This window comes from Lonchura striata, chromosome 8 (genome assembly GCF_050655825.1).
Source record: "Lonchura striata isolate lonStrDom1 chromosome 8, ASM5065582v1, whole genome shotgun sequence".
NCBI lineage: Eukaryota > Metazoa > Chordata > Aves > Passeriformes > Estrildidae > Lonchura > Lonchura striata.
In genome coordinates, this window is record NC_140710.1 from 18,987,736 (window position 1) to 19,002,653 (window position 14,918).

The 14,918-nt window shown below is 40.5% G+C and overlaps 2 protein-coding genes across 7 annotated transcripts in view; one reads left to right on the forward strand and one right to left on the reverse strand.

Moving 5' to 3' along the window:
- Window positions 1-3,614, reverse strand: part of FRRS1 (ferric chelate reductase 1) — a 69,601-nt gene extending 65,987 nt beyond the window's left edge. Inside the window, exons 1-3 of one of the 2 annotated variants that reach the window (XM_085585904.1) lie at window positions 3,477-3,614; window positions 3,281-3,353; window positions 2,525-2,641 (exon numbers count right to left, since the gene is read on the reverse strand). The gene's annotated coding sequence lies outside the window, so the exon portion shown is untranslated. The remainder of the gene's footprint in view (window positions 1-2,524; window positions 2,642-3,280; window positions 3,354-3,476) is intronic. The other variant, XM_085585905.1, reaches the window with a different exon arrangement.
- Window positions 3,615-3,744: 130 nt separating this feature from the next.
- The window catches only part of AGL (amylo-alpha-1,6-glucosidase and 4-alpha-glucanotransferase), a 34,973-nt gene continuing 23,799 nt past the window's right edge, over window positions 3,745-14,918 (forward strand). For 2 of the 5 annotated variants that reach the window (XM_021525328.4, XM_021525313.4), the window contains exons 1-8: window positions 3,745-3,884; window positions 5,115-5,264; window positions 8,108-8,318; window positions 9,161-9,327; window positions 9,764-9,967; window positions 13,871-14,052; window positions 14,261-14,372; window positions 14,648-14,768. In XM_021525328.4, coding sequence (XP_021381003.2) covers window positions 5,183-5,264; window positions 8,108-8,318; window positions 9,161-9,327; window positions 9,764-9,967; window positions 13,871-14,052; window positions 14,261-14,372; window positions 14,648-14,768 — 1,079 coding nt within the window. In that variant the 5' untranslated portion in view covers window positions 3,745-3,884; window positions 5,115-5,182. Of the gene's footprint in view, window positions 3,885-4,553; window positions 4,696-4,886; window positions 5,019-5,085; window positions 5,265-8,107; window positions 8,319-9,160; window positions 9,328-9,763; window positions 9,968-13,870; window positions 14,053-14,260; window positions 14,373-14,647; window positions 14,769-14,918 lie in introns of those variants that run through there. The other 3 variants (XM_085585876.1, XM_085585877.1, XM_085585878.1) reach the window with 3 other exon arrangements.

Consider the following 14,918-nt stretch of genomic DNA (forward strand, 5'->3'; position numbering starts at 1 on the left):
TCACTAGTGTTACATGGAACAATTCACAGGAAGACAGAAGTGCTGGTAGTGGCTCAGCACACTGGTATGATATGTTCTCCTTCTACAACAAAAATTGGCCCAGTATATGTGAATCAATTTTACACCTAATGAAGTTAAATGGTACAAGAATATAATTCAGATACTTAATTTTGTTTGCCAAGTCCCCATGTTTGCAGATTATTAATATCAAACTAATGTGATGGTTAGCTAAAGCAGTCAAATGTATCTAAAGTACTTATGTGAAAAGCTACATTTAATGACATTTTATATGGTCCTCTTTAAAGATATTTTCATTGAATTTTACAATTTTCTATTAAAAATTAAACTCGATTAAAAATTAACTTTCCATGGATGTTAGAGCATTGATTGTTTGAGGGCACACAGTAAAAGAATGGCCAAACTGGAATTGAAAACAAACCCAAAATGTTAATCTTTGAAAGGTCAAACACTTCCTTACATGAAAGGCCAGCAAGGACAAACTAAAGAGATTTGTGTCCTAGCATCTCCATCTCATATGATTTCTGACTTAAGTAGACATTTTTATTCCAGCCTATCATTTATTCACTGCCCATCAGGCTATTGCAATCCTTTCAGCCATTTAGAAGGGACTTTTTAAAAAAAGCTATAGGTGGTTACATCAATATTCTCACTAACGTTTTCACTCAATACTAGATTCTAATGTCTAAGAACATACCCAAATTTCTGCTGAGCATGTAATTGTCTAAGAAAGCACTTGTTTTCAGTCACTGCATAGCAAAGATCTAACTCAGAAAAGACTGAAGTTTAACCAAACTGCAGAGATATACTTTTAAAGAAAAGGAACTTTCTTTTAAGTTTGCATTTCTGGTTGAGAAATCTCCATTAGAAAACAAAAGCTAGACGGAAGACTCAACACCTCTTAAGCTTCTTATTGTTGGAAAAATAACACAGTGCTAATTAATGAACTCCCAGGGCATGAGTGTAGAGCATTGAGAAAAAAATGTGCTCACTTTAAATTTTATAAAGTCTCATATTTCCTGTGTGCAGGCCAAAGGAATCTGCTTTTAATTTTAGTAAGATGTTCAGCTTAGTTGTCTGTGTGCTACTTGGCTTTTACTGTTGTTATTGGGAAATATTTTTCTTTTACTAAACATAAAAAACTACTGCCATCATGAAAGTACTTCAACTTCAGAGTACTTTTTACCTTTTAAAACAGGCATAAGCAATATGACATTAGTGAGATGTGACACCTAGTGAAAAGCTCCCAAAGTGTATTGACACCACTACTAGGATAAGTGTTCTGTGTTGCAAAACAGGAGGAAAGAAAAGAGGACCACTAGGAAGGTGTATGTAAAAGGAATGAAGAATTCTAGTATGAGTAGATTTGAAACTGCTGCAAAATTATGCAGCAGTTCCTGATGATTAACATTGATATGGTATGTGGTATATCACAATCACACACAGAGAAACTGCAAACAGGATAAAATGGCACTGTGAAAATTGCCCCTTAGATGCCAGTGTAGCAAATGCTCAGTTGGTGTTGGTTGTGACAAAAGTGCAATGCTCAAAGGTAGCACTTGTGCATTCATGTTTTGATGGTTTCCACACAGAGAAAAACTGCTCAATTTACATGTGCTAAATGAACACAGACCCAAAGTCTGTAAGGGATGGGCCAACATAAGAGATGATGACGATGGAGAACGGATTAGAGAAGTCTGCTCCTGTTCCTGATTACCTCATTGAGAGACCTGCAACATTCATTATCTTTGAAGCAGTATTTTTTTATACTGATTTGAAAGCAAATGAAATTATACTAAGTGATTATAAATATATAAATTATACCAATTATTAAGTGATTTCACAGTACTTGGGCAACCTTTTTCTGTGTAGTGAATCAAGACCTTTATTCACACTGTTGACATCTGGTTTAGTTATAGTCACAAATTATGTCAAAATAACTGTCTCAGGCTTGGTTTCATAATAATTTTTGTCCACGACACTAAAAAAATCTTTTTCATAAACCTGGTTCCATTTCAAAATCTGTGTCAATGCATAGTATAGAGGAAATGTGCCAGTGCAAACCTAGTAAAGGTAGGGCGAGTTTCTGTATGGAGTAAGGAAATCAAAAGAGCCACATTTTAAAACTTAGTAACAGGACAGAAATTGCTTTCAATAATGCCCATTTGGTTCCTGTCTTGCTTTTCACAAAATATTCAACATGCACTTTAGGATAACTATTTATGCAAAGGACTTGGCTACGTAGGCATTATTTGCTCTCCCTCTCTTAGAGCTGCTCGCTATGTAAGCAGCTCATGAAATTTTAAATCCCAGCCCATTTTTACTATGTGACAGGACAACAGCATGGCCTGGAAAAGACACTTGTGTAAATCTCTGTGGCAGACTGAGTGACTGCAGTCACTTCAAGTTACTAAAGCTTGCAGGGACCCTAGAAAAAAGATGGTCCACATTTCTTTCAGTTACTTCAGTTTTGTTTCTACGGCTTCCAAGAACTGTGTTGTATTACCTTCTTTTCTGGGACACATCCAATTCAGAGGAAACAGCCAGCATGCCAGGAGAGCCAGGGTGCAAGTCTGTCCTGTATATGAACATAGGCCAGCAAGCTGAGTAAAGAATAAGGGGGCTGGAAAAGAAAAGGACAATGGGAGAATTCTACTGGGCAGGAAATAGCCATGTGAAATACCTCAGATTGTAAGTATCAAATCTGAATGAGCCTTGATGAGGTGAATCCTAAGGGAACTGCACTCAAAGGGGTGCTTTTCCTTTTTGCTCCATTCTGTCTAGGAAACCTAATATATGTCAAGGGCAGACAAGTTGACCTATTCACCTACACCAACATGAAAACTTTTCTCAACAATACCAAAAAACATTAACTGTAATGAGGAACAAATAGATTTTTTGAAATTTTCAGAGGGAGGAGCAAGTGAAAGAGAAAATTAAGGAGAAAAGCTACTAAATTATAAAAAAAACTTTAGCTTGAAATGAGTGGAAGTGGTTCCATTAATATCAAAACCTTTGGACTTTCCCTAAATGCACTGTAATTGGATAAACACTCTGCAGTAAAATACACTTATAAGGGTATGTGATGGGATGGCTAGAATTAAACGGTAAAGTCTAAATTGCAGGCTCCTTCCAATGCCACAAAGTACACCAACTTCGAAAAGAAGAAAAGAAGAAAAAACGAACTCAGTATAACACAGTGACTGTAAATTGAGAAGCACTTTTTTTAAAACATATTTCTAGGCAATAAAAATAGACTGACCTTCCAAAGCTGCAAGGCTGACCTTTACACTGGGGTGCAGTGTGAGAGGCCTGGAGCAATTGTCCCAGGTGTTCTGCAATACAAAACAATGGTAAGGGCTGCATGGGGTCAGCACTTCGGATGACAGTATGCTGCAAAACAAGGCGGCGAGGGGGTGTTGTTCTGCTGTTTGGGATTTTTTTAAAAACCATGCTACCTCTTGGTCAAAGACAGATCCACGGAGTTTGTAGTCTTGTCCACACACTATATATAGCACTTAAACTCTGGCTGACATCATGTTTTTTCAGCAGCGCAGCCTATCAGGATGGAGCCGGCCGCCCGGCGCTGGGTGCCGGCCCTGAGGCAGCGGGGCGGGCACGCTGAGGGAACTCGGCGGAGCGGCGTTCCAGTCACCGCAAGGAGCGGCTGGGCTCAGAGGCATCGGCCAGGACACTCCGGGCAACCTTTAAAGCCACCCAGCCCTCAGCAGAGTGCCCGGCAAACCGCACAGGGCTCCGCACCCAGGTGGCCGGGCTCCGCAGGGACACCTCTCGAGCCTGTGCGCACCAGCCGAGCGTGAAGGCGCTGGTGGGGCTGCGGCTGTAGAGGCTGCGGCAGCAGACAGGTACCCGCACGCCGCGCTGTCCGCGCTGCAAGGCCAGGCTCGCGCAGAGCCAGCCGGCTCGCTCGCTGCCGCAACAGCGGCACGGGGGGAGCCCCCGAGGTAGCCCTGAGGTATCTCTGGGAGAACCCTGGGGAACCCCTAAGGTATCCCCGAAGTTCCTTTCCGTTCAGGGCGCGCTTCGCGGGGCCGCCAGCAGAGGGGCGGGACTGGGAGCCAAAGGGGCGGGGTCGGTTCGGCGGGGCGAGGCCGAGAGCGGAAGAACGGGACCGGGAAGGGCGGGGCCGAAAACGGAGGGGCGGGGCGGAACGGAGGGGCGGGGCCGAGAATGGAGGGGCGGTGCCTAGGATGAAGGGGCGGGGCCGAGAATGGAGGGGCGGGGCCGAGAATGGAGGGGCGAGGCCGAGAATGGAGGGGCGAGGCCGGGCGGGGCCTTGAGCGGAGGGGCGGGGCGGGGCCCGCCGGGGAGCGGGCGAGAGCGGAGGGGCGGGGTAGCCCCGGCGGGGTAGCCCTGGCCCGGCCGCCCCGCAGCGCCGCCGGGGCGGGTCCTGGGCTCTCGCGGGAGCTGCGCCGGCGCCGCCCGTCTCCGAGCGCGGCTGCCGCGGAACCAATAAACTTTGTTAAAAAAAAAAAAAAAAGACAAGAAAAGGGCAGGAAAGGAGCGGTGCTAGCGCGGCTGCGGGCAAGTGCGTTACTGATCGCCGAGCCAGGCCGGGGCGGCCGCTGCGGGCAGCTCCAGCCCCGGCTCCGCTCGGCCTCGGCAGCCGTCGCCCTCCGCAGGGAGCGGCGCCTCCGCCGCTCTGCGGGCCCGCTCGTGAGTATGGTGGAACGGCTCCGGTGGGCACCGCTCCCCACGGAGGGCGGCGGGGCGGCCGTGAGCGGCCTGGCGGGGCGCTCCGGCAGCGCCGGGGCGGGTGCGAAGAGTGACAGGTGTCAGGCTTCCCCTTCCCGGGGGCACCCCTCGGCTCTGGCTTCGGGCCGGGCCGCGCTGTGGGACGGGAGTTGCTCCGGAGTGCTGCCGGCGGCGGTCCCCGGCCGGGGCAGGGCTGGGCTCTGCCTGACAGCTCGTCCCGTACCGCCTCCCCTCCGCCCTGCCTGCAGTGCCGCGTCTCCGCGCTCCCCGGGACCGGGGAACATGTAAGCGCGGCCGGCGGCGTGAGGCTCCCCTGAGCGGCCGCGTGCTGCCGGGGGTCTCCGCTGAGCCGCGGGGTTTTGTCTGTTCCCTCACGGCAGGGCTTCCCTCTCCTTCCCCGCGCTGAGAGCGCCGGCGCGGCGGGAGCGCCGGACGGGCGGCTGCAGCCATGCCGGGCGGTAAGGAGACGCGGCTGCTGCACCTCGGCGAGATGGAGAAGCTGGACAAGACGCTCTTCAGGCTGGAGCAGGGTAGGTCGAGATGCTGGGGCTAGGTGAGAAGGAAATGGCCAGGACCTCGTCATCGTCTTTGCATGGTAGTGGAAGGAGAACTCGTCCTGAAGCGGAGAAATTTTGGTTTTGGGGATGTATGGGAGGTGTTGTTGGTTTCGGTTTGGTTGTGGGTTGTTTTGCTTTGTTTTGATTTGTTTCCACTGCAGAGCTCTATGGGCTTCACACTCAGTTTAATCTGACTCGTTAAACTCTTGAGAAATGAAGAGCAGATTGGCCAAGAGCCGTCAGTCTTCATGGGACTGAAGCGCAAAGCATTTTTCAGACAGGCCTTTTCCTTCTCCTTTTATAGCCTGTACTTCAGTGACCTGAAAAAGTCCTCATAAGTTAAGGTCTCCAGTGTTTTCCTTCTTATGCAGCACCCCATGTTTTAATATTGCAATTTTGAAATCTATTGGTAATACTTGCATTTTGCAAAGTCTGCAGGTTTGAGGTAGTGCTTCAGAATATAAGCTCTTTAGCACCTCCTAAATCTTGTTATCAGATTTGCTATATTATCAGGGCTATGTATCTTGTTGCATACATATAAGAACTTGATGTTATTTCTTCCTGAGAGTGCTTTTAAGTCTATATGTAAAAAAAAAGTCCAGAACCAAAAACCATCCACTAATTGGTCTACTGTTGTGCTGGTCAGCAAATTTTGACTATAAAACTAAAGCCCTTGTCTTTGAAAAACATTTTAGTAAGAGTTTTTGTGGATTTTTTTATGGCGTATTACTAATTTAGGAACATAAAGGAGCAAGATATTGATTCTTGAGAATAAAAGTTTTCTTCAACTATATTGATTCCAAAATCTTCTGACCAGCCTAATATAAGGAAATGTCAATAGTGAAGAAGTGCAGAGTTGATCCTAATTTCCATTTTTAACTTATCCATCAAGTTGTGTAAATTTTCTTGAAAGGAGGGAAGCAGAAGTGCATGGCTGTCAAATATCCAAAGTGCCCCTGCTGGTAGCAGTCTCTGAGAGGGCATAGCTAATTTTGAGCATAGCATTTCTGCTGTCAGTATAACTCTTAGAGGAAATAAGATATCAGTGGCATATATCCCTGTGATCTAATTTTAGTAATCCCTGTATCAAAATGTCAGGCCAGTACTGAAGAGAACATAGTTAACCTTCCAAAACTGGTTTTATACGTATATGTATTACATTCAAATGAGCTTCATTTTACCTGACAGACATTCAGATCTGAAAACAGCTGCTTTTCTTGGTGGGTTTTGGTGCAGTGGTGATTTTGTTAATAAGAGAAACAGAAAGCTGGATAACACTTACATTTAAATGTATTCAGATATTGAACTCTAGTATTAGTCCCCATTATTCTACTTAATAAGCAAGTCATTTTTTTCAGCTTAAGGTATTGTAGCTTGGTGTCCAGAATTTTTTACACTCTCATTCATTAGCTGTGTACATTCATTACATTCATTATCTGTGTACTAATAATTTTGCCCTTTTTTTGCAAGTACTCAGGTTTCTTTTACTCCCAGTTTTGTAGACTGCTAGGGCTAGAAGATGATTTACTGCACTTAGCTACGTGACTGGCATGTACTGTATAAGAACTTACATCTGTTTCATTCACTTGAACGAACCCTGTACTTGGCCACTTGTGATAGTGAACATCATACCTTTCTGAAACCTCCTGACTAAACATAATTTTTTATGTCTAACTCAGTAGAGTACATATGCTTTTATGTTCTAATTTTTTAACTTAAATTTTTCTCACTATCACAAGTATCTTAAGCTTAAACTTGAGCTTCTTTCTATGTGTGTGAGACCTGAAGCACACATTCAAGATTCCTTTAGTTTGTTGAGCTCTGAAAGTTTAACCATTTGTATATTGTAGATCACACACAAGTATACATAATTCTTCAGTTAAAACATAAGAAATGTACCTGTTTAGTGAATCTTCAGTGAATAATGAAGGTATTTGAAATATTTTGTGGTTGTAAATGTGTTCCTAATTTTTTTCAGATGTTTTCATGTCTGCTATATAGACTTGGTACATCTAAGTACTTAAAGACTATGTAATCCAAAATCTACATAAAATTGTCTGTAGTCTGATGATCATGGTGTTTTGCTGTATTTTATTTTCAAAACTTTGTGTAGCAAAGAAGATGAATGGTGCCATGTAAGGAAAAAGCATACATGTAAAGAACTGTGTTAGGAAGGAAGGGAGAGATAATGCAGTTTTGAGTGCTGCAATATAAAGTTTGAACCTATTAAAGACTGTCCAAAGTGAGGATGGTGAAGGGCCTTGAGGGGAAACTGAGGCATGGCTGAGGTTACTCGGCCTGTTCTGCCTGGAGGAGAGGAGACTGAGGGGAGACATTGCAATCTGCAACTTCCTTTTGAGGGGCTGACAGTGATCTCTGCTCTGTGGTGACAGTGACAGGACCCAAGGGAGTGGCCTGGAGCTGTGCCAGGGCAGGTTTCGGTTGGATATTTGGAAAAGGTTCTTCAACCCCAAGGTGGCTGGGCTCTGGGACAGGCTCCGTAGGGAAGTGGTGACAGCACCAAACCTGACAGAGTTCAAGGAACATTTGGACAATGCTCTCAGGCACATGGTGTGATTCCTGGAGTGTCCTGTGCAGGGCCAGGAGTTGGACTTGAGTGGTCCTTGTGTGTGCCTTCCAGCTCAGGATGTTTTATGATTCTATGCTGTAGAAACTTATAATTGTGCTGAAATTCTTAGTAGATATGATGGTGTTATTAATATAGTAGCAAATTAGGAATTGTAATAAGAGACTAGAAATATCTAGTCTTCCTGATCAAGTGATTTTACCTTTTGTCTTTTTCTTTTTTTCTTGAGGTTTTGAGCTACAATTCCGACTGGGCCCAACTCTTCAGGGCAAGCCTGTTACTGTGTATACAAATTATCCAGCTTCTGGAGAAGTATTTGATCGCCACAAGTTCAGGACACTGTCATGGCACAATCCCACAGGAAAAGAAGATGACTCTGACAAATACTGCAAGCTGGATCTCCAAATTTCTGGGTCATACCAGTACTATTTTAGTCTTGGGTAAGTGAAATTTGTATACCTGCAGCCAAATGCAATTGCTCCCTTGGTCTACATCTTAACATGAAAAACCCCCTTTTTTTCCATGCCTTTTTCAAATTGCAACCAAGGGACCAATTAAATCCACCAATGAAAGACAGTAACTGGTGGTTGTCTAGTACTTTCTGATGCAGAGGTATTCTGGAGAACACACAGAACCAAACTGATCAACTTTCTGTGAATGTTGGAGAACTGATCTATTTTTACAAGTTTTCAAATTCATCAGCATTCTAAGTATCTCAATGTTTATTTTGTACTCTCTTCATTGACTTTGAGGGTTGTTTTTTATCTAGCACAGAGGTTCTGGCATTCTTTACTTGGATCCTTTACTTTGTCTTTTGTTTTAGTGGGACAGCTGCAGAAGAGAATGCCACCATCTGTAATAATTGTAGTCTGGTATTTTATGTTTCTGGATGATGGGTGGTTAAATTCTTCCAGGCTTAAGACATTTAGCTTAGGTACCTTCCTGAGGATGGGGCTCAAAATGTAGATTTACATTGTAATAGATAGGCAGTTGTGCTTTCTGTGTTTCCATATGCCAAAAGGAGGAACCAGAACTCCCATCTCAGAAAATAGCAAAGGTATCTCACTTTTCCAGAGTTTTAAGCAGAGAGATGATGCATAAGAGATGAACATTTCAGTGTGTACTATTTACTTCATGTGTCATGCAGTCCTGTTCCCCCTGTGTCTCCAGGCCCTGTACTGGGTTACAATGTTTCTGAAAACCTATGCTATTTGAATTCTCTCTCTGAAATAGACTGGTAAAATGGGTGTTAATTATACCAATGAAAATTATTTTTTCCTAGAAATGAAAAAAGTGGTGGTGGTTACATAGTTGTGGATCCCATTTTGCATGTTGGAGCTGATAATCATGTGCTGCCTTTGGATTGTGTTACACTCCAGACATACCTGGCTAAGTGTCTGGGACCGTTTCATGAATGGGAAGATAGGCTTAAAGTGGCAAGAGAAACAGGTAATGCTAATAGACATATTCAAGGATAGAAGTTTTTGTTTTATGGTCAAAACTCAAAGTTACACAGAAGAGCTTCAGTGTAAACAATAGATTTTTTGTTGATTATATGTTTTCTACTATATTCAATTTCACTAACAGATTAAGTCAGTGAATTGATTAAAATATTGGCAGCAGTGCAAAAATTCAGGGAATTCCTAATATGGGAAACCACTTATTTTATTGTTTTCATTTCAGATAGACTTGAAAGTTTGTAAAACTGACAGGATGGTTTTTAAAGCTTGTGTTACATAGAATTTCAAGGGGAAGATTCAGATTAATTTACATTGGTTATTCCAAACAGTAGCTCTAAGTACATAAGTGCAGTTTATTATGCTTCTTTCACTTAACTTTGATTGGGGTTTTTTTCTCATTAAATAAACTGAGTTTTATTTCATAGGTTACAACATGATTCATTTTACGCCACTACAGACACTTGGACTGTCTAGATCATGTTATTCATTGGCTGACCAGTTGGAAGTAAACCCTGAATTTTCAAACCATAATAAAAAGTGCACTTGGAGTGATATAGGAGCGCTTGTGGAGAAACTGAAAAATGAATGGAATATGCTTTGCATCACAGATGTAGTCTACAATCATACTGGTACAACTTTTGTGTGTCCTATAATTAGATTTCATTATTTCCCTTAACTTCTTCCTCTTGAACCCGTTTTTAGTAGTTGTTTTAAACAATGCTATTGTCTTTGTCTTTGAGTCTGTCAATTCCAGGACAACTCCTTGCATTTATAACTGATAGATGTCTGTAACAGGTATAAAAGAACTTAGTATTGCTACTGAAAGAGTGAGGAGAGCCCTTCTTAAAAAGAATTAGAAAATTGTGTATCTGTAGTATAGTACTATACTCTATGGTATGCCTATCTTCATTATCTGTGGTGTGCAGTTCCCATATATTTAAACAGAGTCAGTATTATGAATTGTTTGAGCATAAACAAAGTACTTTCTTGTTAAACAGGGTATTATGCTTGTAGCTGCATAAAAGTAACTGCTCTAATATGGGTCTAATGTGCAGACTAGAAAAAGAGTTAGGACAAGAAGGTAGGATTAAGTAATGGGGAAAATGTTACAGCTCAGCCTGGGGGAAGAAAGAAGAGAGCTTTGTGTTTGGGGGAAGCTTTTTTTTAAGCATAGATATGTTAATACATCAAAGGTGTTACATTTCTTAATTGTGTGAGGGACAGTGGATTTTCTTCTGTGTGACCTGATGAAATTTAAAGTGTAGTACTTAATAATTTGTTGATTATTTGGAGAATGAGTTTTCTTTGTAATGCAGTTTCTACTACATACTGCGATCCTAAAGATAATTACCATTCTCATAGCAGGGACTACTACAAGGGGTTATTTAGATTGATGTCTTTTGAGGCTCAAAAATATCTAAAAATAAATAATTTGTGAATTTCAAGGTTTATTTGCTTTAGTTCTTTGGTGTTGACTTTTGCCAAACATTCCTGTCCAATCAGCCTTGAACACAGTGCTTTCCCTGTCTGTTTGTTGAGAAGTTACTAATTATAGTTTTTGGCTCTGTGTATGAAGGAATCAGGCTTTTAAACATATCCCAATTCTGGATAAGAACTTGCTTAAGCTTTTCAACTAGGGATAAAAAAATGTCTTACACTTTTCAACTAGATGTCCAGTTTTTCTTAGAGATGCTTGAGATCCTCTTGTTTTTGAACAGTGTATATTTGAATGCTACTAAGGAGAATGGTTTTAGATGGACAGAAAGATCTTAACTGTAATAGTTACACACCAGAATATATTTGAGAAGGAAAATATGTTATTTTGCTACATTTGTAGAAAGACTTTTTCAGGTTACATTCAGAGTTAATGTAATTTTCATTGGGATGGATGACTCAACATTTGTACTATGGTGAAAAGATGTTCAGAGGTGTCTTCTAAGAGGATAGAAATATTCAGATGATTGTGGCTCTTAGATCATCAAGCAAGGTATCCTTAATGACATTGTTGCCTTAATGACCCCTGAGCTTACAGTGGTTCTGTCTATTGGTAGTTTCTGCTTTCTACTGGAGACCATTGTATAATAATGGCATTGCTTCCCCTCTGCTCCTGTGGGAGCCAAGCAGCATCACCTGCAAGATCAGGCATTAAGCTGAGGTGTTTGGTGTTCACCCTGGAGCAAAGCCCATACTGTGGGCACAGCAGGGAACAGTGGGAACCAGCTCTGGATATCTCTGTGAGGCTCTAATGAAGGGCAGCATCTGTGGCTCAACTTGAAAAGTGAAGTTATGAGCTGATGTAAAATGTCCCTGAGCCTTTGGCATCTTTGCAGGAGTATCATGGATAAACTTGCAAACCCTCTCTGGTAACTGGGAATATTCAAATAAGAAATATGTTTACATTTACTTTTCACCAGGAGACAGAAAAAAGACAGCTGGGTTTTTTTCTTTTCTGAGCTTTCCATGGCTGTAATAAATCGTATAAAGTAGTAAAAGTAAAGTGAAGTAAATTATGTATTACTTTTCTTTCCCAAGAGGCTACTGTTGTACAATTGCAATATAGCACTTGAGAAAAATCTTACCTTCAAGTAAGGTTTGTGTTTAATTCATGTAAAAAATTAGTTAGTCAGTTAAGAGAATAATTTCAGGTTTTTATAAGAAGAATGTAGTTAATTTTAGAAAGTTTTCTGTATTTCCTCATCTTGGTGTTTCCATATTCCTATGCTTACTTTATTCTATACACACACTCTTTGCTATGTTCTTTTTTCCTTAGCTGTAGGAAATGTAATCGCCAGCGATGTTTTGTATAATTTTTCTTCTGCAGAGTTAGATTTCTCTTGGTGTTACTTTGTGAATCACTGGAACTTGCCTTCTGATCAGGAAGCATCCTTCTGTTCCGTACCAGAGTTAATGGAAGGCCTTTTTATAAATGACTTTTTTTAAATGCTAACCCTTTAGGTTTAAATTATATGTTGCATTTTTAGAATTATTTGTATTTACTTATGAAATTTCTTTGTAGTAAATTATAGTTCGTGTTAGAAGAATAGAACAAGCTGGTTTTGCTTTTTGCAGAAGAAAGTTTTTTTCAGAATTAGTAAAGGATAAAGAAAAAAGAGCAGGAGGGAATAATCTTTTTGGCCTGGAACAGCCTTTATCAGCCTAACTTGATATTGCTTTACATAACTTTAAAACATGGTGGGTTTAGTAGTAGGTTGTATTTAAACCACAAGGATTTTAATTTCCACAAATGGTTTGACTTTATAATGATGTTTTGCCATATCTTGAGATCCAATGTACAAGAGTGCTCAGAAGAGCTGTTCATATTATAGACTGAACTAGTAGTTCTCTTTTTCACTTTGACATTTTCTGTTTTAAGTCTTTGAACTAAGCAGACTTAGGATTTTAAGTGTTATTTGTTCTGCTATAATTCTGGACACATTCATGTTTTCAATATAATAATTTGTTATGTATTTTCCCATATGTGAAGTACTACTTCTGTTTCTATCAGCTTTTCTGAAAACCTGGTTTTTGTTCTTGGGCATTCTGTGAGGTTTTCTTTTTATTTTCAGTTTTATAATGTAGTATTTCCATTTGAAATATTCATTCAGAAGACTATATTAAATTTATTTGCATTTAAACAGTGTAGCAAAAGAGTTGCAAAAATAGAAAGAAATTAACTCTGGTATTTTTCTTCATTATTACACTTCCAAAATAAAATTCTGTGTTGTGTATGTATTTACCTGTACTGCTGCATGCGTGCTGTCTATATTAGAATACAACACCTGTGTTCTAGTGAAGGCTCCTTATGTTCCCTAAGTTAATTTTTAATGTTCAGCATATCTTCTGGTGCTTGTTGATGCTGCAGGGAAAGCTTGGCAGATAGACACAGAGTGTAGTGTTTGGCCTGAATGAGTGTTCCATTTGCATGCACCAGACAGTGCTCTCATCTTGCTGCGTAAGACTGAGTGATGTTGCTTCCTACAACTCAGCTTCTTTCTATGGACACAAGTATCACAGCTAATCCTTGCTTAAATGCCCATTTAACTATATTTTGCATTAAATTTTTTGGGTGTGTGCACTCTTCCTCTCTGGCTGTGTGTGGTATCTTGACAGGATGAAGATTATTAAAAAATAAACAACTTTATAATACAAAGTTTGGGATGTGTGATTGACTTTCAGCACCTCAAGAATATCAGGATTTTGCATTCAATATTTGGTGTATTTCTTGCACCATAATTTGATTTTTTTGTGTGTTTTAGAATTGGTGATACTATTGCATATCTTTATGTAACTAACAAAAACTTTTTTTTACAGTCTCTGCAGTTGTATTTTTGACCAAAAAATAAGTAATAATGCTTCTGCACAAGATAAAATTTTCTATTGACATGGCGAACTTCAGTTGAAATGTGAATGAACTATATGTGCTATAATACCTCAGCTTCTTGATGTTAAGATGTTTACAAAATACAACAAACGGTTCAGCTTATATATTTATGGTTTTGTTTGGTTTTTCCCCACTTCTTTTCTTCACTAAGCTACTAACAGTGAATGGCTCAGGATACATCCTGAATGTGGGTATAACCTTGTAAATTCTCCTCACCTGAAGCCAGCTTGGGTCCTGGACAGAGCTCTGTGGCACTTGACCGGTATGGTGGCTGATGGAAAGTGTATTGCCAAAGGGGTCCCTCCCTTGATTGAAAATGATCAGCACTTGAATGTAAGTGAATGAGAACTAAGTATGAGCTCATGAACTGCATAAGTAGCTGAACAAACCTTTAATATCTCTGGGGTTGTGTAAATGCACAAAAAATGGTGTACGCTTTGCAGATAGATTTAGTGAAATAAGCCCTTATTCCCCCCTTTTTTAAAAACTTAATTATATTAACAAACAACCTTAGTAACTAATGCAATTTTTATTTTTACAGTGTTTGCGTAAAATAATTTATGAAGATATATATCCAAAACTGAAACTATGGGAATTTTTCCAAGTGGATGTTAACAAAGCTGTTCAGCAATTTAAAACCCTTCTAACCCAAGGTAAAGGAAGACTATGTTGCTGAAGCATGTGAATAATATATTTATAATTCAAGAGACATTGGTAAACTCAACAGTTAGACAGAAAAAAAGATAATGCTATTTTTTGCTATGTGAGACATCCACTGTGCTGATTTAAGCATACAGGAATGCTTTGAGGGCTAGGAATATCTTCAGAGACCCCTTCAATACCTTCATCCACCTGCATCTCAGTTATGCTACAATTATAAAAGTTGTATGTCTGTTAAATGTAATTCCTGTTTTTACTTTATTCTCAGGCAAAATGGGCACTAAATCTGATCCAAATCAACATCTTGAAATAGTTCAGGACCCTGATTATAGGCGGCTTGGCTGTACTGTAGATATGAACATAGCACTGGCAACATTTATACCGCACAGGTACCGCTTTACTGATTACAAGTTAAAATCTAAGTGAAGCTAAACTTACAAAGCCCAAAAAAGACATTTTTTTCAGACATGAGGAAAAATTAGGTTTTGATTCCTTTTAGTAATTTATGCTGCATGTTTTAAAATTTTTTTTTCTAATTG